The sequence below is a fragment of the Netta rufina genome, assembly GCF_964035555.1.
Source record: "Netta rufina genome assembly, chromosome: 2".
Taxonomy (NCBI): domain Eukaryota; kingdom Metazoa; phylum Chordata; class Aves; order Anseriformes; family Anatidae; genus Netta; species Netta rufina.
The window spans coordinates 114,496,331-114,524,066 of record NC_140124.1 but is presented as its reverse complement, the minus strand read 5'-3'; the positions used below and the strand labels follow the sequence as shown (position 1 = coordinate 114,524,066).

The 27,736-nt window shown below is 43.0% G+C and overlaps 1 protein-coding gene across 1 annotated transcript in view; it reads right to left on the bottom strand.

Annotated features, from left to right (window-relative positions):
- Window positions 1-27,736, bottom strand: part of GAREM1 (GRB2 associated regulator of MAPK1 subtype 1) — a 104,496-nt gene that overhangs the window by 10,321 nt on the left and 66,439 nt on the right. The window contains exons 3-4 of the mRNA XM_084282290.1: window positions 13,308-13,438; window positions 4,442-5,620 (exon numbers count right to left, since the gene is read on the bottom strand). Of these exons, the coding sequence (XP_084138416.1) occupies window positions 4,442-5,620; window positions 13,308-13,438 (1,310 nt within the window). The remainder of the gene's footprint in view (window positions 1-4,441; window positions 5,621-13,307; window positions 13,439-27,736) is intronic.

Below are 27,736 nucleotides of genomic sequence, written 5' to 3'. Positions count from 1 at the left end.
CTTCTGCCACTGCCAAAGCAGTCCAGGATAAGGTTAACTACAAACTGTACAAGGTAAAAGGTGCGGAGTGGAAAAGGCTGCTCAAATAAGGCACCTGAAAGGATTTCAAGCAGAAGGACCTCTTGTTGCTAGCCACATTTCCAGATCTCACAAACCTTGCTTCTTGGTAGCAGTGGATGGTTTTGGTAAAGCAAACAAAATGGATTGGGGACTACAAGGACTTTTGCTGAAAAGCTGTATAAAGCAAAAACTACTCATGAGTTGCGTTATGAAAATAGAGCAGGTCTTCAGTCTACATTCCTTCAGAACTGACTTTAACATTAAACACTAGGAACAGAGCCAACAGGTCTACTTACTGTAGCTAGCTAACTTTCCAGCTCATGACCGTAGACTACAGAAAATGTAGTTTGGTCCTGCCTAGGGAGGAACAAAATGCCAGGATCTATCCCCACAATAGAAATGATGAAGACCTTAATCTTGTCAGGACATACCAAGGAGAGCAGCTTTACTTAGCAGGGCTAGATGTGTGTGAGGGTACTGCGAATTAGGCAGCAGCAGATCTCCATGGTCTCCTTGGTTGACATCATCTCAGATGCACCAGAACGGGGAAACTCTCTTTGAGTTGGAAAGTTAGAGTTTATTTTTAAATTTAACAACGCTGCAGAACTAAAAGTTATCTTAGCAGTTCTGCAACACATAATTGGCAATTAAAGTGATTTAATTTATTTAAAAACAAAATAAATGCGGAACCTTTTGCAATCCACTTCAGTGCTTTCAGAATGCAACAACCCATTTAGTGCTCAAGTAAAATGGAAAATCGGGGACTGGGACATTGTAGTACATTTTTCCCTAACTCAGAACAAGACAAAATTAGAGGAACTGCCTGACAACAAAAAATACTGACATAAATCTTGCTCTGAGGGTTCTTATTTGCTCTTTCAAGAAAAAAAAAAAAAAAAAAGAAAAAAAAGAATCAATTTTATTCATGTTTGTTATTGAATTCAGGCATAAAACTCTTCAACCATTTTAGTGCTGTGCCCCAAGGATGCCTAAGGACTTTTTTTTTTCTCCCCAAGTCAGACTAGGCAAAGTTAATATTGCGTGCTATTGAATATATGCCCGTGGGGTTACAGAGACCATTCAGGGGAGCTCTTGGAGCAGAGCGGACGGTCAAGGGGTTAAAGAAATTCTTTCCTGGGAAGACTACTGGCATTCAGAGGTATTGGCAGAGCGAACTGTGCCAAGCTCCTCCGCTGACCTAGATTGCAGATCAGAACTGGGCTGTAAATAACACCAGTTTGCAGTCCCAGTTGGTCCCTGTCACAAGACTGCAGTTACAGCTGCCAGGCACAGCCCTCGGGAAAGGCAGCAGAGGATTGAAAAGGAGATTTTGCAGATTAAACCGACAAGAGCAAGGGGAAACTTCGCAGGAGATCCGCGCTTGCAGGGTCCAAACGAGAAGTAAGGACACTGAGGAGGGAGAGGAGGGGAAGAGCGGCGGGGTGACACGACGACTGCCTGGGTGACTGCTGTTGCTACACCGAAATGCTCTTTCACCCAGCAGCACTCGATGCCATGCGGCTGCCAGACACAGATAAAGTGCATGTGCAACGATATCCCCGGGACTTTCACTCCCAGCCTCCAATGCTCCTTTTGGTGGCGATCCCAGTGATGGTGATCTATCCCGATGGCTCAAGCTGCCGCAAGGATTGTAGGCAGCACTGCAGCTCGTCTCATCCTCCGGGGTGCCACAAGCCCCCTGGGAGCAGTCTGGGTGACCCCCCCGCTGCTGACACTCGCCTGTGGGAGCGTGAACCTCCGGCACGGCATGCTCCAGCCCGGACACGCCGTAAATCCATCAGGAAAACAGCCTCTGGTTTTATGCAGATTAGTGCTTTGGGACTGCAGCAATTGCTGATTTACAGGCCTGAATTCAGAGGGCATTTTCGTTCTCTCTTCCCCCTTCATGCCACTTTGATTTTCTGAAAGGTATTTCGGAAATACGCATTGTATCAGGCTGCTTCACCCAGCAGGTGAGCAGAAAGACAGAAGAGATCCCGAAACACCTGGACCTCCTCTTCTCCTACAAATAGCTCCTGCATGCATATTTTAAATTTAGTGCATTGCAAGAATACAATTGCCTGCCAACCTTTACACAGAAACACTATGGAATATCATTCTGGAGGGAGTGATGACTAAACCTCATGTTCACCAGCAGCTACCGAGATCTACTTATTCTATAAATACCCTGCAAGAAAAGCAGGCAAGCATCTTGTCAGCCCCAGCCCCCTGATGAACTCGGTCTGTCACTGATACTCACTCCAACGCTGTCCCAGGAAGCCACAGAACTGATTCTGAATTATTATCCCATCTACAGAGGCGCGATTCTTACTTCATTTTACGAGGTTACAGCCCTGCCCACCTCTAAATGCCATTTAATAGCGTTAGCAGAAATCAGTTCTCCTGCATGGTGAGGAAGCTGTGCAGAAACTGCTGACAGCACTCACAGCCATCACCTCATCTTTGGTAAGACAGACACGACAAAAATGCAGGAGACAGGCGTGTACCCCAAATGCCACCCCGTGCCCCCAGAAGAGCTCGCTGTGCTGCAAGCCGCCGGCCTTCCTCCTCGCCCTCCTCTCTGCTCCTCGGCCCTGGCCCTGTCGCTCCTGCGGCCCCACGCCGAAGTGGGTCAGCTCGCAGAAATCAGCGGGGAACTAATCGTTTTCCAGATCCAGACCTGGCTCCTTGCCCAGGCGCAGGGGTGCCAGAGCCAGCGCAAAACAGAAGCCAGGACCATGAGGCTGGGAAAGGAGGAGGAGGAGGAGGAGGGTGGAATCAGCCCCGTGGCGGTTCACATCAGCGCAGGCTGCCGGGGAGCCTCGTCCTGACACGGTGCAAGCGGGCGCTCCTCCAAAACCATCTGGACAAAGCTTCGGCTCAGACCTGACCTCGAAGGCAAGGAAGTACTCTTGCGCTCCAGCACTCAGATATAACACGTAAACGCTCTTTGTGCTAAGAAGACGTAGTGTCTTGACTTCCCTGTCTTTGCTGAAGCTGCTGCGGATGCTTTTTGGGGAAGCTTTGAAGGGCTGCAGTTGTGCTTTCCCCACCTGTGCTGGCTGTTGTGCCTCCCCTCTCCTCACCGCAGCTCCCCAGCGGCTGCACAGCCTGGTGGTGGGAGCAGCACGTTCGTCCACTGAAAGCAAACCCACCACAAAGAAATAAAACGGTTTTCAGCCACATCAGGTTTTCAGCCTGGCTGTGACCTGCCTGACGATGGAAAGGCTGCTGCCAGCACTGCCGAGACTGTGAGATTGCAACAGCAAAGGGATGGGGGCACCACAGTGTGCTGCGGTTTGGTAAGCCCCAGCTTATTGTTCAGCCATGGTTTTGGAAATAGTGCGAAATTTGCAAGCGGGATGTTTTTATTTAAACTCCATCAAAAAACTGCAAAATTGATTTACCGATTTGTTAAATAATAACTTCTGTCAAGATTCATTTGATCTGAGTGTGTATCATTTAATCTTGCTAAAGATCCCTAGACACTCTTTTCTGGGGGAAGTTTTCTTCCTTTGTTTTTTTTTTTTCTTTTTTTCTTTTAAAATAATGTGTAGGACAATACCAAGGGACAATGCAATGGGTGGATTTTCCACCAAACCCACACAAGCTCCTATAGGCACAACATTTTTATATTTTTGCCACTGAAGTCTCCAAAACATTTCAGGTTTGGAAAAGTGATCTCTCCCGAGTTTTCATTAGAAACCCTTGGGCAGGAAACACATTCTGTTTAAAACTGAGTCTTCTATAAGGCTAATTTCTGAACTCTGCAGAGTTCCTATTTATACATACTTTCCTTCAATAAACACTACAGAGTGATTATGTTAGCTCTGTTTTGGTAAAATGTGGTTGAGGGTAACGACACTTAGTATTTCCTCAAATTTAGCAAGGAAGACAATCTCTCATTGACAAACATTGCAAGTCTGTAAAAATTCTAGCTGTCATTATTACAGCCCGTTAATCAGAGACGCACACACTAAGGTAACCTGTGGCAGTTCCAAGTGGGTTCGTGTCCCACACACATATTCATGTCTCACACACTTCAGCCATGGAAAATATGAGAAAACAGAACACATGTAGAGAGATGATGTTGAAAGAAAGGGAAGGCAGTGACCTTAAAATTCTTAGATCTTGTTTGTAGAAGCAAAAAAGCAGTAAATATCACTTGGAAGTATCAGGTTTAAGATACAAGATCACTTATATTAAATATAATCTGATGCTTTATAGGACTTACAGTTGGTAGGAGAGGTAGGAGAGTGCACATCTCTTACCATTTCCTTGCCCTGCATGTGCCCCAACCCCATCGAAGTCTTCTCTATAGAATTCCCAAGCAAACATCTGCTGAAAAAGAAACAAACCAACATAAACAACCCTGACTTACTGCTTCAGATTTGGGAGGCACTGGAGGTGGAGGTAGGGAAACATCCGAAGACTTTGTTGTTGCTCCGACGGTCCCAGGCACAGGAAGAGATGCAGTACCGCACTTTGATCGGAAAGACCCTCTGTAATTGTCACATTTGCTCTTCTCACTTAGTGAGCGAATGAGAGGCTGCTCTCCAGGCTTTCCAGAGCCTTGGTCCAACCACAGCTCTTCGTAAGGAAGCTCTGGTTTCGTAGGCAGAAACATCGATTCCTCGGTAACCTCAGGAAAAAGGTAGTCGCTGCTACTGTCCCCAGAATCCTGGTACTGAAGAGCATCGTGAGAGAAGAGGGCCCACTCGTTACACAGATCCCTGCAGCCGTGCAGGTTTACCTCGCTATTGCCGTGCAGGTTGTTTCCGTAGACGCACACCGAGAGCCGATGGAAGGACTGCGTGAGCTCGTCCCGCGCGTAGCTGAGCGAGTTGGGCACGTGGGTGTGCCCGCTGCACCGGCTTTTCTTCGGGCTCTTGCAGTCCTCGTTCCAGTCAGCTTTCACATCGCGCACGGCCCGGGAATACTCGTCTATGTCGAACTGTTCCTGGCATATATTAAACCAGTGCTGGATGAGGGATTCATGCCACAGCTCCCCCTTCACAAGACTGTCAGGTAGAGTGAATTTTGGAAGCGTCAAGTGCAAGGGAAAATGCATGGGAATAATTTTGTTGCCACGAAGCACGCAACAAACCACCACAGTCTTGGTCTGAATGTTGACGAACTTGTACCTGTGCCCTTCACGGATAAAATGCAGGTCGTAAGGGTTTCTCGGTGTAGGACTCGGCACAGTCACGTTAACAGGCAGCCTGGTTTTTTCTACTATATTACGAATGGTGTGCTCACCTTCTTGCATCTGCACCTCCAGCGGGCTGCGGGTGCTGAACTTGCCCTTACACTGGAACGGGAGACTGATGCTTTCATTGGTCCTGTGGTTCATGCAGATGAGGCAGGGCATTTTGCCTCTGCCGAGCTTGCTAATTGAATTAAGTTTCCCAATTTTTTTGAAGATGGTGTTGAGTCGGGACTTCTCCTTAGAAGATTTTGCATAAAGGATTTCTGCTTGCCCCATTAAAGTCAGCTCATCCCCGGTGCTAAGGGTGATGTTGTAAACTTCAGTGTCTTCATTGCATTCACCTGAAGCCACCTGCAAAATAACAATAAAAAATTGTTTTTCCCTCACTGAAGACAATATTCCAAATCATATCAAACCTACTAGGACTGGACTTAGGAGAAACCAATTTCATTTGAACAGCTGAGTAGTCAAGCGTGAAGTACTTAACCCAAAGCTTGGCCCAGTAACTTTTTTATTGTTTTACACTTTCTTGCTTTTTAGTTTAGGAGAAGCAGTCACCTGGAACTGTCAAAGAAGGCATGAGAACAAACATATCCAACTTCTAAACAAAAGACATATCCCAGCAATTCAAATTCATCTGTATCATACAGCTTTGAGAGAGCCTGTCTGGATTCACTTGCATATCTTTTTCCACCCCCCTTGTTTTTGCTGTAACTTATTTGCCAGGCTCTTGAGGGAAGCAAACATTTTTCTTCCACCATCTTCAGCTCCCTGAGGAGCAGAGAAGGTGATCTCATCATTACAGATGAAGCATATCCCTTTGATATAATCTCTTCCAGGCTAGGGCGAATGACAGATGACATCTAGTCCCTGAAGGAGAAGTGAAAGATATTGGTTCTGTCCCACATGCCTAACTCCCCCTCTGCCTTGCTCTCCCAGTCATAGACTTCCTTCCTCATTTTTTGATCGTAATTACAATTTGAGAGATTAAACAACATATGCACAGCCATGTGTGTGCATTTCTACTATGGAAATTGTACTGGAAAGGAAAAAAAAAAAAGCAAAACAGATGTCCAAGGCTCATTTGCTCCTGAAGTTATTTCCTTAACACTGGAATAACTCTTTATGCACAAGATTGCTCTGCTTCCTATTTGAGTGGCTTAATGTGAAAGGCCTTTTTCAGGGACCTAACAGAACTCGCCCAGCTCTTCCTCAGCAGCTGCAGCTGCTTAATCATAAAGGAAGGTGCATCAGATAAGTACTTCTGGCCTGTTACAGCCTGTTTTATTCAGGAATACTGACCATATTAAAAAAAATGCAAGTGCAAAAATAAGGTAGAATAACATATTCCTTCCTCATCTACACCACCACTAGAGACTTCATGTAGCTGTGTGAAGTCCAAATTCCAGCCTTCAGAATTGGATGTCATCACAGGCCAGCCACTGCATGAAATCGGGGCTGTAATTCCAATTAGTTAATAATTGAGAAGTGCTGTAAATAATCTTCCCCTTGTAAGACACGATCTGCATATTTGTAAAGTCATGGTTATCTTCCGGAGACCTCGCCCAGCAAATGGCCAGAAGAGGTGTGCCTCCCGAGCCGTTCAGCTTCAGCGCTTCCTGACAGGAAGCCATTCAAGCCCTGAATTATCTAAACAAACACTGGTTGGTCTAATCCAGGAAACCACTAGGATTTTATCGTACATAATACCCATTCACAGCTTACACCACTGGCCAGACAATATATTGAAACGCGGAGACATGAAAGGAAGGGGCTTGGATGTCTTTGCCGATAACAGCGGGATGACGCTTATTGCTGTTTTCTCCTCAAAACCGCGACTGAGCGCTGCTGCTGGTGAGGTGGCCCTGACCTCGGAGGGCTGAGGACACACAGGGCTCTGTGCACGTCCCATTCAGTCCCCCCTTCTCCTCTTGCAAGGGCACGTTCTGTAAGAATAGTGTTTTTTAATAACTACAAATCCCCACAGGTGGCTTCTCCGGGCAGCGCCGTCTGCAATTTTCACGCGAGCCAGCAATGTCCCGGCTTCTTCTCGCCCTCTGCATGGAGCGAGGGAGGTGTCACCACCTACAGCTTTGCTGCTCTGCTGCTCTGCTGACTGGTGGTTCCCTAGCAAGCCCCAAACAAACAGCCCCTGCACAAGGACGCTGCCGCGCAGGCAGCGAGCAGATCGACTGGCAGAGCTTCACCTCGAAGGGCTCCTCAAGCGTGGGCTTTATTAGAGGCATCTGTTTCTACCAGCTGGGAGCATGGGGATTTTTACGTTGGACATGTTTAAAGACAAAATTTCTCTAAATCCCCAAATCTGGAAAATATTATTGCTTTTTTTGCAATGCAAAAAAGGGTAATAAGCAAAATGTGGTTGAATGTTACCGTGCTGGAGCAAAAGAAGAATCGTGCCACTATTGTAGTTTGGCACGCTGAGAAAAATACTGTTGTGCACTCTTCTTAATGAACAAAAATCTGTTAGGCGCCAGCTGCTGTCCAAATCTGTAACAAAGAACTGAAAAAGTGAAACCAAAAGTCTACGAGTGCACAACTCTGATTTCACTTTGATTCCCAAAGCCTTGCTCTGCTGAAAGTAAGGCTACAGGTACACCTCAACAGGCCAAGGATATTTTAAAATTTAAGTCCTGAAAGTCCAGCAAGCTAACTCCTCTCTTCTTGTCCGAGGTTGTTTAATTTTTCATTTTTATATTTACCACATGCTAGTTAACATCTACAAACCATTCACGGTAGGTAAATATTTGTTGCAGAACATTAGCAACAAACACATCCCTCGTTCATACCATACATAGCAAACCCTCGAAAATCATCTAAAGACATATGAAAATCCAACTTGATCTGCCTTGCTCACTCAAACATTTTAATTTACTGGTGGCCACAAAATTTTCAAAACTATTAAAAATAGGGCCATGGACTTCAGCACAGGTTATTGGGTAAGACTTGCAGAATCCTCTAGGTCGGACAGGACCTCCAGAGGTCACCTAGTCCAACCTGCTCTTCAAAGCAGCTGTAGTTACAGCAGACTGGTCAGGGCCATGTCCAGTTAAATGTTCAGTTTCTCCAAAGATGGAGAATCCACATCTTCTCTGGGCAACCTCTTCCTGTGTTCGACCACCCTGATGTTAATAATTTAGCCTTGGGAGCATCCTGGAATAAACCCTTCCCCAAACATACTTCTCTTCCCAGTTGTTCTCTCTACAAGTGCTGCTTTACACATCAAACCAGTGAGTCTTTTAGTTTCACTCCTCCCTTACCTCTTTTTTGCCCTTCCCATCCAATCTTCACTTTCTGGTAATAGGTGAGAGCAATCAGTGCTCCTAGCTCTGAGGCAGTGTCTGTCACATTACCCTGCAAAGCCATTTAGAAATCACTAGACGCTCCGATCGATCAACCCCTAACAGAAGAGGGGACCCACACAACCAGAAGCAGCCTACTCCATACCATGTTTACCCTCCACCTTCCAGATGCTGATCCATACTAATGGTCCTGTACCGATGCCAAGATGCTGACCAGAAAGGTTGCTGGCTTACAGACGTCTTGTCAAACATGTTCCAAAGCAGCGGCGGGTTCAGTCACTATGATGCTCTAAACTTGCAATTCAATAACCATTCAGAAGCCAATTTTATATCTACTGCAGAAGACAGGCATCAGCAAAATGATGAATGATTATTTAGGCAACATGTTCTTTTGGGAAAGCTCAAGCATATTGTTTCTTTTGCTTAAGGAAAGGTTAACTCAGAAATAGATTTTGATAACACCTGAGTCAATATCCTGTCTCGAGCTCCAATTGTTCTAATTTGTTATAGTTTGAAGCAGAAGTCTTTAATCACTTGGGCATGTAAGAACTCCTTATAAAAATGATTTGTAGTTTTATACAGCTTGTTATACCTGCTAGATCTTATTAGAGCAACACAAGCATCACACTGCCAGTAAAAATCCACAGTTAGGACTTCTTCTTAGAGCTCTTTCTTTTTTAACTATGAAGCCTCTGATGCACAGTTACTGCATACAGTTTTTACTATTAAAGCCAAGGGACCAATTAGAACTTTTTTTTTTTTTTTACAGGGCGTAAGAAGTGGATAAAGATTTTAGTTTAATATAAAATAGACAGTGTTCAGAAGACCTATAAGCAGCAAAAATAAGCAAACTTTTTCAAGGAAGATGATTAAACTCACTGAGACAGCATTTTCCTTTCTTTTGCAAGTGTTTGCCTCACAAGACAGAAGCAGCAAGCACAACTCTCTGTGGTAGTGTATGTGTGCTTCTCTCTCAGCTGGCAGGGACTTTGCCCTGATTACTATGTTAAAAGCTGGCTTTGGTGTTGTTTTAAGGGTGTCTCAAACAAATCAATGTTCCAAAATAATGATCTGAAATGTGACAGATAATACTGCAGAGCTCTGACATGACACACCTCTCCACGTGGGATGTCAGGAAGGCCAGCACAAGGCACCACAAGGCAATGGAAGCAGCAGCTCTGCTTCTCTCTCAACCCAAACTGTGCACCAGGCCCTGGAGGAAAGAGGTTGGTAGGCTCGTGACGCTGACATGAATCCGCAGGGCGGTGAGGGGACTGAAGCACTCATTCCCAAGATGCAGTACTAACAAATACCTGCAAACCTGCACACAGGCTGATTTCATCAAGCCACTGTTGCAGCATTTCAGAACACCAGTGTAGGTTACAGTCTTCTGAGTATGTGCTCTTTGGAAGCTCAGGGCAAGTTTATTAGGGCCAGCAGGACTGCAACCAAATCAGGAGATCACCTATACACTGTAAGGACCAGCACAGTTAGATCAGTGTGAAAAAAGGATTACATCAAACAAATCAGCTATCAAAGTTCACACCAGCCAAATATCTTTGATGGGAAAGAAAAGAATCCCGATAGGGCTAGTTAACTCAAACTCATGTACCTTTTCCATCCTGGAAACGCTCTGCAAACAGTTTCACAGCCTCTCTAAGGAGATGGAGTGGTATCTTCAGGACAAAAATGATATCCCAGAATATTTAAAGGATCCTGGAACACTGAGTGGGATGATTAGAGAGCATCTTTCATGACTTGTCTGATGTTCTGTCAGACATACAGTTCCTTTTTAGGAGAACTTTTTGTGAATTACCTCAGTATGATTTGCAGTTTTTGTTCTCCCCCTGTCTTAATACAAATAGTTTCCTGGATATCTGCACAGACTGCTGTCTATACGGGACCCCAGCATCCAACCACAGAAACCTACTGTTGTTGGTTCAGCAAAAGCAAGGGCCCTGCGGTAGCTCAACTTCCTTCTTTCACTATTTTTCTTCCAAGCATAATGAATTAGAAAAACTTCATCTTTGTAGCGTAATGTTGTTATGTACACAAAATTCCCTGCAATTATGCATTGACTATTAACACAAAAAAGGCCATCAGCTATCTGTTCAGTGAAGAATCGACAGAATGCCTCTAATTTTCAACCAGGAATAGATCAAATACCTATGGACTGAGTGCCATTAGCTTATCCCCAGATCACTCTGAATTACTGTGCCTGTAGATGCCGCTGGCTACCAGGTACTTGAGGCAACCAATTGGGTATACAAGCACAGTACCGATATATATGCACATCCAAAGGAACTAACAGAAGTAGCTCTAGCTGTTACAAAAACGTTGGTTTAATTTAAAATTCTTGTTTGCTTTTTTGTGAAAAGTACTTGGGACTCTACCTTCTACTCCCAGCTCTGCTTGAGCATCCATTACAGCACTCCTTCAAAAATACCACAGGTCCTAAATGTCCTGCCCCAGCACACTTTCCAGAAAGCCTGCCCAGCTGGGAAACAAGGAGGGAAAGGAGATTCATCTCCTCTGCCTCCCCTAGGGTAAGGTGGCTCGTTCTTCCCTTTAACAATGAATATACAAATTAAAATAAAACCATCCCCATAGAGAAGATGCCACAGCACATCATAATGAGAAGGTAGGTCTCTAAACTACAGAGCTTGCTGCAAAATCCTGCCTAAGCAGCGAAGGATTTACAAGGAAGAGCAAGGTTCACACAGAGTCAACCACAGCAGTGGCACATTGCCATGTTCAGGCAGACCTCAACAAGCACAGACAAAATTATACAGTGACTGTCCGGTGGCATCCTGTAACTCTACAGGCTCTTTCTTCAACAATTATCCATGGAAGTTTTGAGTGTTTCAGAACAAGAAAGAATTCCCAGACTTCAGGGTTCCTCCTCACCTTAAGTGCTTCATTAGACATCTTAGACATTTTTTGTTTTTGCATCAGATTAGCTATCTTCTGACATGCTTCTCTGAATTTAAACCAGCACACTGCATTGGACAGAAATCAACTGCACTCGGTATTCTTCCCTTGGCTCAAATCACTTTGACACCATCTCCCTTATACTAAAATTTTAGTGTATGTCATTCTGTTGCATATAAGGAGTTATTAAACACTTAACAAGTCTGGTTACGTTCATTCATTTTTTGGAAGATGACAACCTTGGAATAGACTTTTATGAAACTGGAAAAACTGCCAGGAGAAATACTGCCAAGATAACTGTTTAACTAGGTTAAACCTGGATTATTATTGCTGTTATTTACATGAAAGAGTATGACTATAATATCTTTTAAAATGGATTTGATATCTAACAGTAGGCTATGCTTAATCCTGAGCTTGCTAAATGAGAGAGATTTAAGGACACTTGTGCTAAACTCAAGACACAATGTTTTAAACTTTAAAACAGCCTTATAAAATCATAGATGTGTATTTTATTGTGCCACACTCTTGATTTGGTCATAGATCAACTGAGAAGTATTGGCACAGCACTGGATAGAGCTAGCAGCTCCAAGATAATACTGTTTTCCTGGGTAGAAATGAAATTTTCTTGTTGCCTTGATTTGGCTAATCATATCCTAAAATACAAAATAATTTTAACTTTCTCCTGGAGTCTTCATTTGTGAAAGGCTCCGTTACATGGCTCCAGGTTAATTGACAGCATAAATGAAAACAACCTACTGTCATGAAAGGCACGAGTCTGTGTCACCAAATGAATTAACTAATGAGCTTTTACAGTTACAGCGGTCTTCAGCAATCTTGTTTCACACCTATAAAAATTGCAGACTAGCTGATGTCCCCCAGCTCTAGCAGTGCAGGAAAGAGAAAAAGACATTAAAAGATTGTTATAAAACCCCACATCACTACACAGGAACGAGGAACTCTGTACTGGTTTTGCACCAGCAGCATCAGCAATTTTCCCTCGTGGCGTACGCAATGCGGATATGCACCAGTGCATCCTGGCTCTAAGATGCTGTTCAACCAGCCTCAGGTGGTGTAACAACAGAAGCAAAACAGGTGAATTTGAAGGCCACTCTGCTCTGTTCCCAGAGCTGACCTACCTTGTGTGGTGTCTTACTGGAAATATAGGTCAGGCAAGGGAGAGGAGCATGTTCTGTCATTGTCTTGTGCCACCTCACAACAATGTTTGGTGACAGGAAGCCCTCTCGTGGGCTTGTTGACCCTATGACGAGCCCAAGAGGTGTGTGTGCACAAACACACACACAGAACAAGCCTGTCTTTTTTGGAGTTGTTGTTTTTATTCACAATGTCACTTAGCTGCAGTGATTTTGAGAGAAACAACCCCATCATTTCACTCTGCAGGCTATCTGAGAATAAGGCTTTCTGGACAGGGATTTGAGCAGCTGCTGCTAGCAGAGAATAAAATTCAGACTGCTGGAGGGGGGAGGAGAAAAGGGGCAACAAGCAACATTTGTTTAAAATCTGGCAGCAGCATCCCAATTAGATGAATTATTGGATAGATCATCAGGACTGCTCCCCGAAGTGCCATAGGATAGGAGAGCCCTTAGAGGACGTGTTGATTTAGCACTGCAAAAATGATCCTGAAGAGCACCACTGCAGAAGGCAGAACTAAAGACTCGTTTGTCTTAAAAATCACACTTCCCACACAGTGCCGTTGCTCACTTGCCATGTATATAAAGGTTGTAACAGTTAATCATTTAGACAGAGATAAATATTTATTCAGGGACTACCTTAACGTTGAATGTTATTTCCTCCATGACGTAAACTCGTTCAGGAAATGCTTTAGCCACCTCCTCCACACTGTTAAAATACTGCACTGGCTCCTTAATATCTCGGTCTTGTTCCAGCAGCTTAAACTGCCCTGAAAACAGATGATAAACAGAAGAGTTGTAAGATATTTACATTGGACAACTGTCACTGTGGCAACTGCTGGCTCAACTTCTTCACTATTTTGCTCGGTCAATTTTTCCGGTTATTAGCAGCCAAAATACGAAATGAAAGATTGCAAAGAGCCTTCTGAACCTGCCATGAAAGGCACCCAGTTCCACCAGGGCAGGCTGAGAAGAGCGTGTGGGAGTTGAACTCAAATTTAAAAAGGCCCTTCTATCACATGCTGTCTAGAAATAGTAAATAACTATTGAGGCGTCTGTGTTTGTGTACTTAATTCCCTCTCACAGTATCTATACAGATAGCATTTTTGGCCCCAAACATTAGAAGCTTTACAGAAAGAAAACACACCCATTACAATAAAACCTCAAAACAGTAAACATATTCCTTTTTTTTTTTTTTTATATGTATTTTAGCATCATCAAACAGCTATGAAAAAATGTGGGGCTACAGCTCTTTTCCCTTAGGTTTCCCTAACGCTGGAACAGCACTGAGCTTTCCTTGGTCATGAGCTAAGGCCTTTGAGGACTTTTAACACAGCAAGAAATGAAACCTTACACGCTTAAAACTCTTTTGCAGGTGGTCACCTTTGGAAAAACATTAGGAAAAGTGTTCCTCACTGCCTTCCCCCCCAGCAAGGCCATATTCTCAGTGTTGGGAACCAGCAGGGAGGGAAGCACCATGGGCTCGGGACAGCAAGGTACTTCAGTCGCTCCTGGCATGTCATGAACATGAAGTTTAAAAACTTTCTTTTATAAATACAGTGTTAATGGAAAGCTCAGGCAGATACATTTGCTGTTTGTATGACACAAATCAGTGGAGGGATCTTCCCAAGTTCAGAGACATTAGCTACTACTAGGCTGAAGGATGATCTCAGTAATCGAGCACAGCAGGACTCGTTGTAAGAAATAACTTGAGAAAATGAGTAAAAGTCTGACTGAAATTTATGGTTTGCACACCTTCTGTAAATTGTGTTTTAAAATTAGCAAGGCACCCAGCCACTGGATTATTATTCACAGCGTTCAACTCCATGAAAATCCACCCAGTACGTCAGGATGCCAGCCACCTACAGAAATACCTTCTCGCTCCTTCAGCATTTTTGTGCACCACACTCTGCTGCTCCTACGTATCCCCATCAGACCTGAGGACTCACCCACACCCAAGGATTTCGGGAGCTCAGCAGGTCCCAAGGCCCCATGAGAAAGGCTTGTCCCAGCCCTGCCAGGCATGGGCACAGGCACGCACCCGGACAGGCCAGCAGTGCCCTGCTCCTCACCCAGCTCCAGCACCTTGCTGGCCGAGGCACACTTAACTGGTATGCCTGAACGCTGTGGTTGTAGCCTGAATAGCAGCTTTTAAGCCAAAAGACTTCCTTTAATTCCCTTCTCTACATTACTTCTTTCTGAAGTGACCACAGTAACTTTAAGGTATTATTAGCAGGGCTTGGGGTGCTGTATAGAACAGCTGAAGATGCTGACATCTCCCACTTGCTGTTTTGCAAATGTTAATAAGCTTCACCACACTTCAAAAATCAGTTGCCTTGGAGTTTTCCTAACTAACTCCGTGTCTGCTTCAGGACACGCTTTTATTTGAAGTTCAGCCAAGACAACTGAAGTACTTCAAAGACCAACGCTAACGCTTCTGTAGCAGGAACAGGCAGACCTTTGGTCTGACCTGGTGAAGCCAGTCCTGTAGTGATCTACATCGCTGTAATACAGCGAGGAATGGCTTCACCAGGTCAGCCCGAAGGTTTGCCTTATGCAAGATCTGTCTTTGACAGAGGTCATCAGCAGATGTGCAAGGAGGGCTCTGAGAACAATTACTCCCTCTTCCATGCCTCTAGGAGGAACCTGTGGCTCAAGGATGCCCAGAACAGGGAATAGTTACCTTTGGGCTTAGTAGCTCCAAATTTCTTCCCTGTAAGCTTAATTGCTTACTGAAGGTGTCTAAAACTTTCACCATACACGGGCTCTCTACCTGAAAATATTATTGCAAACTCTTCTTCCACAGGCTTTACAGTGCCTCTAACATAGAGGTCAGAAACTTCAGGAGAGCTAATTCTGCCCGGCAGACACTCCAGATAGCCCAAGAAAATCTACAGCAGATGGGCACTTGAAAAAAACACCTCACATGCTCAGCAGAAATCTGTCAGCATCCTCCAGCTGAATTCCTTAGTGCACTGCTCTGAGCCTGACCTGGTGCAGAGCAATCGAGGGGCTGTACAGATGCACCCCTGGACAACAAGCAGGGAGGTGCTCTGGCAAGAGAAGCTGCATTTGTGGTGTGACTGATGCACGAGGCGTGGAGAAGGAGAGATGAAGCGAGGAGAACCACACTGTTTAATCCCCAGGCCACCATACAGACAAGGCAGGCCTGGTTTGGGGATTTCCCTGTCAGCCACATCCTAGCTAGGAGGAAGATGCTTTCCCCAGCTCCGCAGGTCCTCCTCCCTCCAGGAGGGAGGAGAATTTCCTATAAAGGAAATTCAGGTGTGTGGGGGAACCGAGTGCAGGCACACCTGCATGGATCCAGGACATCACGCAGCAGAGGGGCTATGAGTTGCACCAGGGAAAGCCTGATAGCATAGAAAAATAACCACACCAGAGCACAGAGCCCAAGCCCATATTTCATGGATACTCACTAAGGGCAAGACATTCTTAAATGTTACAGAGGTTGTCACATAGCGGTCTCCATGGGTTGACCAGAGGCTGTTGCTCTTTCCTGCTTACTTCTGAATTACTCTTCAGGGAGCACTGTTGTCCTCTTCAGCTAACAACCTGGCTGCGACCCTAACTGACTGCCCAGTTTGGGATCTGGCAGTCTGATTTGCAAGATTCCCAGCTGTAGCCACTATTCAAGGCAAGCTGTGATTACAATTTATAACGGTGTTTTATATTTAAAGTCCCCTGAGGAAAAACACAGACAACACCACTGCAAGTTTTGGTCACCTCAGACAGATCTAAACCCAGTGGGGTACCTCTGATTTAACACCCTTACAGACAGAGCTGAGTTGACTGCATGGAAGCTCCAGAAGTTTTTGAAACTGTGAGATATTGTGGTGATAACATTTTAATAGTCCAGAAATTAATTAGGAAGTCTCACTTGAAAGTTGGAATTGAGTTGGGTGCAGTAAGAAGGAATTCACATGAATAATGAAGGAAAATATCATCTTGAATAATAGTATTATCCGAGCAATATTCACCCAGCACTTTGAATGAGGTCTTTAATCCTAGGTTTCCTAGTTCCTCTGTCTGGAAGCATACTAATATTATTTTACTACAACTGTGATGTATTTAACAATAGATAGTTCGGTGGCAAAAAAAAAAAAAAAGGCAGTCAGCCACCACAGCCCAAACTTCTCTACAGAAAGTCCCAAATTCCTCAACACAGAACAAACTCTTTAGGGCTGTGAGCAACTGGGAGCAGGGCCTGCTAGCTACCGCAGACTTGCACATGTCCTCATAAAAAAAAAATCAGCTGGAGCTTTGCTTCGTTACAAAGAGATGCTCAGAACCATGTATGTAGCTATCTGTGTCATCCTCCCCTTCCTTCAGCTGAGCTGCACAAACACAAAGCTGTCTGTGCCTTCACTGCTAATAAGCAGCAGTTCACGAGGGGGTTGACGACAGAGGAGTACATACAGATCCCAAAGCACATAATAGAAGGGCAGCATTAATCTCCTCCTGTTATGAAATCAAGAAGCATTCTGTGCATGGAAGCTGTCAGGACTGGATGTTAAAATGCTTCGCCTTTGGAAAAGATCATTTATAACTCCAGATTTTCTATAGATGCTTTTTTCAAATTTATATCTTCACTGAAAAAGGCAGACTGTTTTATTGGAAGGAGAGAAAGAAGGGCAGAAGAGGGGCCTGCAACACACATTTAAGCCAGATGTCAAGTAACAAACTAATGGGGAGGAAGGAGACAATTTCTGATTATGTTCCTCCCCAGCCTCTACTCAAAGTGCCATAAAACAGTTTGAAATACAAGTCAAATGGACGCAAGTCTGTCTCGACTCCAAGCTGAAGTGAAATTTTATCATCCTTCACCAAAGACAAGGTTTCATCAAGAGACTTTACAAGACTGACAGCAAGCTTAAACAAATCACAGTACAATTTAACTGTGTCAATTTGGAATTTAACAAAAAAAAAAAAAAAGAAAAATCTAAAATCTATACAATTATAGAAGCACCCCTCCCCACTCTTACTGGTAGAAAAAGAGTAATGAAATGTTCCTCTAGTAAATCAGGGCAGCTTCAGAAAGATCAAAGATTTGTTATATCTGCATGGTCCACTGAGCAGGTATGGCTACCCCTTTGCAGCCAAGTGCAAGGGAGTAATGAACTACTACTGCAAGCTTTATATCTCTTTATCTTTCAGTCTGGCCTCTGGCAGACAGGTTATTGGAACAGTTTCATTCTAGTATATATTATCTACACAGATGATGAAATCTTATTTCCGTGTGAAGGTACTTACAGCAGAGATGGTAAATCCACTACTGATGGAAATGAATATGGAAAGATAAAACGTGGGTAAAGATCTAAACCGGGGCTTATCCCCCAGTTTATGGAAGTGTTTATTAAAAATGAGTAAGGAGATCAGTCCATCTTCCTTCTTGCCACAAGTCAGACATTTGTGAGCAGGATCTGCCCCGGGTCATTAACTAGCCTCTTCCAGACTTTCATTTGCTTCTGCCACTTCCACTGCTTAGGCTCTTGCAAGTGCAATCCATCTCATTCAGGTATTTCTGTAACATAAAGTCTGCTGGTTTTAGCCCCAATCTACTCTTCACACCCAAACAGTCCAGCTGTTATACATGCTCTCACTTGTAAATCCAAAAAGAAAATCTCCCTGTTCTGTAAATAATAAGAAAAAAAAAGTAGCTGCATGTCATCTGTAGAAAACATGGAAGGTCACCAAAACATCTGCTCAGCTGCGTTCATGGGTAAATGTTTCTCTAAGGAGGCAGGAGTTGTATTGTCTTTCAGCAGCTTTGGTTATTTAGCAAGTCTCACATCTCTCTATGTGAGACTACACGCACAGCCCCGTGCTTCCCAAGAATGTGCAGACAGCACAGCAGGGTAGCCAAAGTACTGCAGAGGTTTATGTTTCATACTATTTGTTGACTGCTGACTGCATTTCGCTATTTCAAAGAATAGCAGACTTGATTCAAAGAGAAAAGGCTCTCTACCTGCCAGAATACCACCATTTTGGAAAAAGACAATTTCTGTCTGCATCTTTTAGCATTCCCATGCATCACGATAATAGGAAATAACTGTCTTCCACTGCAAAGGGGTGATCTTTGATAAAACTCGGCAGATATAAATAGGATAAAGCTAGAGAGTAAATACGACGTGGTAAAGGAGGGTACACAGAGGTGGCTGACTAGATGCCAGGGAGAACGTCAGCTTATTTACTCACTTTTCACCCCATCAGCTGTCAAATGCTAGAGTTATTTGTCCCTACCTAATCCTCAGACAAGGCAGCTGGTCAAGAATGAGCATGGCAAACCAAGACTTTAAAATAATAGACTGAACACAGTCTCAACCCCAGCCACTCCAGCCTCCTTATATATTTTTTTAGACCTTTTTTTTTTTTTTTTTAATTTAATTTGACAATTGCCCAAATGCTCCTGCACAGAGCCCACATGTTGTTGTTTCAAGGAGCGTTGGTGTGACAGTGGTTGTAGGTGTCTAGACCTTTGAAAAGGGAGAAACAAAAAGAACCTGTCTCGATCTGTGATGCAGCTATTGTGTGATTGGAACCACAGTGTAAAGTTAGTATTGTACCACTTTTGGGGATGTTACTAAATAAATGAGAAATGGTTTGGCAGACATGCAGAAGTGAGTGCGAAATTAATGCTTTCCTTTGATTCTGTCATCTTCCAGCTTGCTGTAATCCAGAGATTGTTCACAGTTCCCCACAGGACAGAAGATTACTGCTGGGTTCAGGTGTTGTGGAGCAGAAGAGCCCCCAGGCCCCACTGCAGAGGAGACAGCGGAGGGAGAAAAGATTCATTATGGAGAGGAACCCCAAGTATAAACGGAATTACAGAACGCTTTGTTCAACAACGGGAGCAGACAGTAGTCCTCAAGTCAACTTGTTCAGACAGGCTCAAAGCTCAGTGCCCACGGAGAGGACAGGAAAGCTAATCCCCTGCTGCCTCACCTGGGGTTCCCATCAAAGGAGCTACCAGCTTCACCTCCGACTGGGACCTGCCAGCAAACTAACATGGGTATGATGCTATGGTAAGTTAATTGCCTCAATTAAAAAAAAAAAAAAAAAAAAGAGGAAGTCAACCTAATGATATGGATTCATCCCTATCTGCCACACTGACAGGTTCTGAGAGCTATATTAAAAAAGGCAGGAAGGGAGGGTGCAAAGAGGGAAGAAGTTTTTCTGAGTTATTCATAAGAATTTATTTATTTGTGTATTGCGGCCTACTGAAAGCATGCAGGAGGCTATCAAATGGTAGAGGATACAGTGGGAAAATACAAAACAAGAGTCTCAGGTACAGAACTTCCAAAGAGTAACAACCGGGCCGCAAACCAGAAAGCTACAATTGATTCTTCCCTTGTAATCACCACAAAATAGCTATCCAACAGGCTTTGAAGTACTGCCTCTGTTCTTCAAGAGCTGCCTGTCTGTACTTTTTTTTGATGAGAGGAGGGGTAGCAAAGGACTTCCTGTGTCCCCATCTGTCCGCAGTCTTTTGGAAATGTTGGGAATGGATTAAAAAAAACAACAGATGAAACATGAACTAGGGCCATATCTAAGTAAACACAATACAATTAGAATTCATCAAGAGAACTGGAGCTAAACTTATGGCCCTGCAAAGCAGAGGGCAAGGCACAATGGCACATTCAGTCAGAGATTGTGCAACGCTTTATGGGGAAGGAGACCATTGGATGAATAGTTTTACTTCTCGGAAGTATTATCGAGATTTCGAAGCCTTAAATGCCTTTATTCCTCTCTGTGTTGTGTCTGCTGTACAAATACACTTTCAACCATGGCAGAATGAGTCAAGCATCACAACCTAGTGAGACATGTCGAAGCAGAGCATCAGCACACTGACGCATCGCCTGCACGTATGCACACCGTTTGAGAGATCAAGGGAGGGAATCCAACCAAGTTTCCCACACAGCAACACAATGCTTGCATTTCTCATCAAAACCTCTAATCCTGTGCTGCTAAAGTGAAGGAGATGATACAGTCCAGTGTTTTTTTTTTTTCCAAATCTTACTTCTATGACTCTTAAGTGGAATAACAACAACAAAAAAATCTGATTCTATTGGCAGCATAACAAAGAAAAATCAGTTCAAATGATGACTGATGACACTTTAAAGTAGATTTAACTAACAGATACTGCATGAGAGGGAAATTTAGGTTACTGATTATGTAAAAAGACAGACAGGGAAAACAAGTCTAACCTCTAACCTTTGTTTCGTAAGTTATTATCATCACAAATACTAGATTACCACAATGAAACGTTCCATTTTGTGGGGGCACATGTTGGAGTGTCTGGACTGCAAGAAGTTAACTAAATTCAACTTACTCACTGGGTTAGCATCGATCTAACTTGTAATTAACATAATTTCATTCCTTTCCCACGTGCTGCCAACAGACACCATGAATGCTCCATAGGCAGCTTTCTGTCTGCGTGTGAGTTCACACACTCCAGTGGTCATGCAGAGCAGTCTGGTGACTACTGCACTGTCTGACTTTCTTAATTGTTACTAACAAAAGCTGTTGCTGGTTTCCTGTTGAAAAGTAAGATCGTACACACACAAAGATGGCATGCTCTCCTGGTGAACATCAGGGCGAACTCAGATTGCAGCACAACAAGGCATCAAGAGAAAAAGTTACAGAAAGCCCAACTGAAACAACCCAGAGCTTATGTGACACAGTGTTGAGATGACTTTATTTAGAAGCAGATGTCTGTTGACAAAAGCTTTTCTTATGTGACTGTTAGTGCTGCTCCTTCCATGCTGCAGTGGAGGCCCACCTACACCTCAGTTGTGAAAATGGTAAGTCACCAAAAGCTGACAGCTAAGATTACTGCAGTAGCATCCAGAATCTTTATGAGAATGTCTGCTGGAACTGTCTGCCACCAGAGGAGATGTGAAACGAAGGTAAAGACAACGTGTCCCTCACTTAACAGAAGCCTCCACCAAAAATTGCTGTCTTCTATTTGAAGGACTGGAAAATGACTTAGAACCAAAGGTGAAAAAGTATGTGAGAATAGTTCTTACTGTACTTTGAATCACTTGTCTTACTTAGCAAATACATCCTTTGTTTATACATTAACACTGATTTAGGGCTAAAGATCAGTCCTAACGAGTGGTGACTCAGCTCACATATGTCAAGTCGGAGTTTAGGATCGAACCTTGCATTGGATGGCAGACAAGTCCCTTAACAGACTCTTGCTTGGCTCAGAAAATTGAACATGACAGATATGACACTGAATGGAAAGAGAAGAAAAATCACCAAAACACACACACAAAACAAAACAAATCCACCAAAACCCTGTATTAATATTTATTGGAAAATATGGATGATTTTTGAAACTGTAACTTCAGAAACTATTTTTTGCATTATTCTGCCCAAGTAGATTTTTCAATTTTACTGAAAGAAATTACCTACATTTAAAGTTAAGGGGCAGCACAGACTTAATCTCCCTTTAGACTTGTTCTTAGCTAGGTGATCTCCTCCCCAGTCATCAGTATACACCAGTCTCAAGTCATTCATTAAAAGAACAGGGCTGTCTACAATAGATTAACATTTAATTAATGCACAGAAGAAAGCTAAGATGAGAGTAACAGAATAAACTCCTGGTTAACATTTGAAATGAATATTACTAGTTTCAAGCAGGCTTCAACAGGCCATATTAGAATACCTGTTACAAGTTAGCCAGGCATGCTGGAGGTTTTGTATCACAGCTGCATAAAAAAAAAAAATAATTCTACCTTTATCACAGATTTCCTCATTAACATTGATTTGAGCTGATACTGCCACCAGCAATGGTGCAGCCATAGCTCAGAATCTGTGTGACTCCAAGTAAAAAACGAGTGCAGAAACCCAGCTCTCTCCTTCCCTTCAGAGGACCCCTTCTCATGGGAAATCCACAGGGGAAGAAGTTTTTCTTCCCTTCCACTCTTACCATCTTGGTTGGTATAATGGACTTTGGTTTCTTATGCAACTGAAGTGTCAAGACGAGAAACTACAGTGGTTTTTAAAAGCAGCAGTATTTCCCAACCTGAGCTCAGTTTATTAGTGTTCTTCTACTTTTGGTATTTCAATTTGTTTAAAAAGTGTAAAGAGGAATTTTGTACTGATAGTGAATTAGAGTATTTTAAACACAGACTGTCTTTACAAATAGTTTAATGTATATCCTTATTACTAATGGACACAAGTAAGTGAGAATGTTTATTTGAGGCTAAGAGAAAAGACAGCATTAAAAAAGAATTTTGCCCACCACTGGCCGTGAAGATATCTTATATGGACATATAGAAGAGACATCATTCCCAGAAGAACAACTGAGTTTGGAAAGAGGGCTAATCATTTTAGAGGACCAAAAGTTTATTGCACTGTGGAGAGCAAACTTTTGCAATAGAAACTACCAGGTCCCAGTCATTGTATGAGGCTTGCTTAGAATTGTATCACAGCTGCAGTTACAAGGAAGAAATTAAGATGTGCTGGAATGAAGAAGCACATTTTTGGTCACAACATGGATTTGAGAGACTCTAAACAAGCAACTTGTGGATTTACATCAGACGCAAGTTTCAGGATATGGTAGCCATCTCTGTGCATTTGACAGAACTGAAGTGGCTTTTCCAAACCTCATACATGATCTTGGCAAGTCAAAGCTTTTGCTGAAGTAACAGCAGCAACTGCTAAGCTTAATCATTAACTTCTTGTTACTCAAGAACGGTTTTTATTTATTTTACAAAGCTAACGCTCACCAACATGCAGCTACACTGCTACGAGTGTTTCTGCCCCAGGTCAAAGACACTGCCTGCAGTCACAAGCCCACCACCTTCTCTTTCCGCTCCTTTTTCCTTCTGCTACTCCCACACCAGGATCTCAATTTCTATGGCCTGACTTTAACTTCATTCATTGCTATCTCGCTTGCTGAGCAGCCTTTTGTGCCCTTCAGGTTTTGACCCCGTCCCCCTCTACACAGGCCGTGGCGCAAGTGTAGGCCGGTGCGCAGCAAGGCCTCCCGGCTGACAAGGACAGCCATGTAAACAGCCCGGCCTCTGGCAGGCACGTTCAGCGCGAGACACAAAGCTAAAGAAAAACTGCATTCACGGAGCAGAAATCTTGAAAATGTACATAGCCCAGTACCGTATAAAAAGTGCTTTTGTTTCATGTTCAGGAACAGGTTTTTTAATTAACTGAATGGGAGGAGTTTTAAAAACCAGGAACAATGACTGAGTCAGCAGCTCCAGCTCTTAGTAACTTACAGGGCTTTTTATGAGGCAGAATAAACATATTTCATTCAGAGTTAAGACTTTTTTTTTTTTTTTTATCAATGTGGAGAGAGACTTCAGAGCTTGGACTTGGTAGCCTGAAAGAACGTCTGTGCATTATAGAGCAGCTTATTGTTTCAAAGCTCGTATCTCATTTACTTGATGAATACACATGTGGTTTACAATCTCTAGCAGAGTCTCTGCATTCCACCCCCCCCTCCACCGGACCCTAACTTAAATCTACTGAAATATTTCACGCAAATTACTGGAGAACCTGTTGCTCAAACAGTTCCCAACATTTGGGTATCAACAACAGAAGGCAGGCAATTTGTTTTTCTAGGCAATTTTCCTATGAAAGACACAATCACTTTTTATTTTTCAATGTCCAGCACAGCCTGTATCTTAGCTTATATATTTACAAAGTGTATAAAATAGGAGAGAATGCAATTTATTATAGTTCTGACCACCAGCAATCATGAGCAAACTCTGAAAAACAAGTTCACTTCACTTCTGGAACAAATTAGACAAAATATTTCAAACTGAAAGGAAGCCAATTTCCAAAGAAACTCCTTATTTACACAATAGATCCGGTTTATTCAGCTGAAGTCTTTTGTCAAAGAGAATATTCAGTGTTAAATATATTAATGCTACAGCTAAAACTATATTACAGTGAATTTAAACAAGCGTAAAACCAAAATAATAGACAATCTGAAAATCACTGTAATGAAATACATGTAATAAAAATTATGCCCCAAATATTTTGTTATCCGTAAACTGTAATATCATCTATTAAGCATGCAATGTAACTTACAGCAAACATTTCTAACGTTTTTATTTACAATCAGCAGCCACATTTACTTTATCACCTCAGCTGAGAACCAGAAGGTGCTTTGCCACCTTGTATTTTGCATGTGGTAAGCCATCTTTTCAATCACTCTGTATAAACGCAGTAGAGTCTGTCAGAATCGTTTGTCTGGTTTCCAGTATAAGATAACACAGATTCAGGGTTGTACAATTTATATACAAAGTCAAGAAAGCTCAATGAAGGCAGCTTTTAAGAATGAACATTTTGGCGTATGTTCACAGCATGTATGAAAGTGTCACCAAAAAAAAAATATTCATATGGGCTGAAAAGATGGGTGTAGAGATGGTGAATAAGAGCATACTGCTTCAGCACTGTCACCTCACTTAATTTCCATTTCTCCTTAAAAAAAGCAATGAAGACAATAAATCTAAAATTCAGATCTAGGCAAGATATGCATCTGCCACAGCTCTTCTGAATGCATTCCGTCACACACATTTTAGTTCATTACTTGGTTCAATAAAATTTCTTAAATAAGTTGGTTACCATCTAAAGCTCTCTTTTGCAGTTCACATGATTATAGCTGAACCCAAAAGGTTCAGCTACAAACAGGATGCCCAGCAAATTTTTCCTTCTTGTAAGATGTCTGCCAACTTGCTGAGAGACAAATGAAACCAGTGAGCAGAGTCAGCCTGGCCTAAAACTGCTTGACAGAAAATAAATGCTACAGACTACACACTGGGTGCTTTAATTTTTACAATTATTTTTAGAAGAGCACTCAGGTGATTTTGCTTTTTCCATGTAAATGATAATTCATGATTTAAGAGTTGTACTATGCCTTGCTAATGCTTTCTGAAATTATATTGAATATTTATCTTGTCTGTATTTCCAATGAAACCTTTTCATTAATACTGGCTTGGGGCATCTCTGTCTGAAAGCCATTTTTGCACCAATTCCATTTTGTAGTCTTTCCCAGAAAGGGCTGTGAAGTGGTAATTATCAAGGTGGCTGGTCCCCTACTTGTCTTTGAAATCACATGGACTTCCCCAGCTGCTAGACTATCATGAGATATGTTATTACATACTAATTTCTAAGTACACAGGCTAACATTAGCAGCTGCAAATACTCTACAGAAATTCTGTGCATTAAATTTCTATGAAAGAACTTTTCCTTTAAAACAAGGTAATCCTAAAGCTACCTCTTGGACTACAAGAAATACTATTAATACCTTTGGATTGCAAAAAACGTTAGTCATGGAACAATGAAACAAAACCAACACTAGGCAGTTTGTGTGAGCCCACAGATTTAAAGTGGTGAAGAAGCCATGAATGCAGAGGGAAAAAAAAATAGAGTAGGATTTCAGACACTTAGAATTGGTTACTGTATGTGTTGTGAGAGAGAAAGAGAGAACAGGTTATGTTTAGAGACCAGAAAGACTGGTACATCAAGCTAAAAGCAACTCAAAACACGGAACTGTCAAAAGAGCAGTCTTTACTAGTGTTATCGCAGAGTATCATAGTTTCCTCACCAGCTTAACGCTCCTTTCAGGAAAATGACTATTTCAGTTTAGTTTTCTGAACATAGGGAGCAGAGCTGCAATGACACAGTAAGAAACCATATCTTTCAAGTGACATGAATTGCACTCCTCGAAGCAGTAATTTCATAAAAACGTCCTTTCCTTTCTTTTTCAAAATACACTCCTGCACACCCCGCAAGAGCAAAGCCCAACAACACATGTCCTCCCACGCACTGAGCCTCCACAGACGTGCAGCAGTACAGAAATTACCATGCTGAAAATCATTTGGAGAAGGATCACCTGCTTCAAGAAAGCACCCCAACACTTTTCTCACAGTTTCATAGAATCACAGAGTGGTTTGGGTTGGAAGGAACCTTCAAAGACCATCTAGTCCACCCCCGTGCCATGGGCTGGGACACCTTCCACTAGATCAGGATGGGGCTTTGAGCCCCATTCAACTTGATCTTGAACACCAGGTATCCAGGGATGGGGCATCAACAACTTCTCTGGGCAACCAGTGTCTCACCAGCCACTGAAGAATTTCTTCCTTATGTCTAATCTCTTATCTTAAAACTGTTACTTTGTCCTGTTGCTACATGCCCTTGTAAAAAGTGTCTCCATCTTTCATATAAGCCCCCTTTAAGTATTGAAAGGCTGCAGTGAGGTCTCCTCAGAGCTTTCTCTTCTCCAGATTGACCAACCCCAGCTCTCTCAGCCTTTCTTAGTGGAAGAAGTGCTCCAGTCCTCAGATCCTTTTTGTGGCCTTCCTCTGGACCTGCTCTAATACGTGTATGTCGGTCTTGTGCTTAGGGCCCCAGAGCTGGATGCAGTCTACTACACTGAGTAGCCTTGGCACCAAACCCTGCCATTGAAAGTTAGTCTACCACCCGTAAACGTGGCCAGCAGTACTTGCTGGGTTCACAGAAAGTAGTCAGAGGCATGGTAGTCAGTTAGCATGGCCTGTGCCTACGGCCAACAAGTTTATCAACATACAGTTTTGATGTCCATTTAATTGATTTAATTTTACAGCACATTTAGGTCAGTCACTGGACAGACAGTGACCAGCTCAGCTAAGTCAGGTACAGTCAGACCCGTGTCACCTTACAAGTAGGATGCTCTCTGGCTGAGGGAAGTCAAAGGGGGTAATTCCAGGGTCCTCACCTCTCTTCCTCGCAGTCGCTTGCTCTTTGTGCATATTATGCAAGCTTCCCCAAATACTTTTTAGTCTGAATTGCCCAAGTCATCAGGAGACTAAATACCTTTGAAGTTACTTAAACTCTTAGGGGTTTTTCTTCATCACAGCCTGGTGTTGTGTTACAAGCTCTTCACGGCTGACCATGCATCTCAGTTGGCAGCTCCAAGAAGGCTCAGCTGAGCCAACTTTCACAAAGCTGTATGCCAGCTGACCCAAGATTTTTCTTGGACAGGAGTCAGGAAACCACTCCTATGTACTTTCCATCTGATTCACATTAAACGAGCCTTA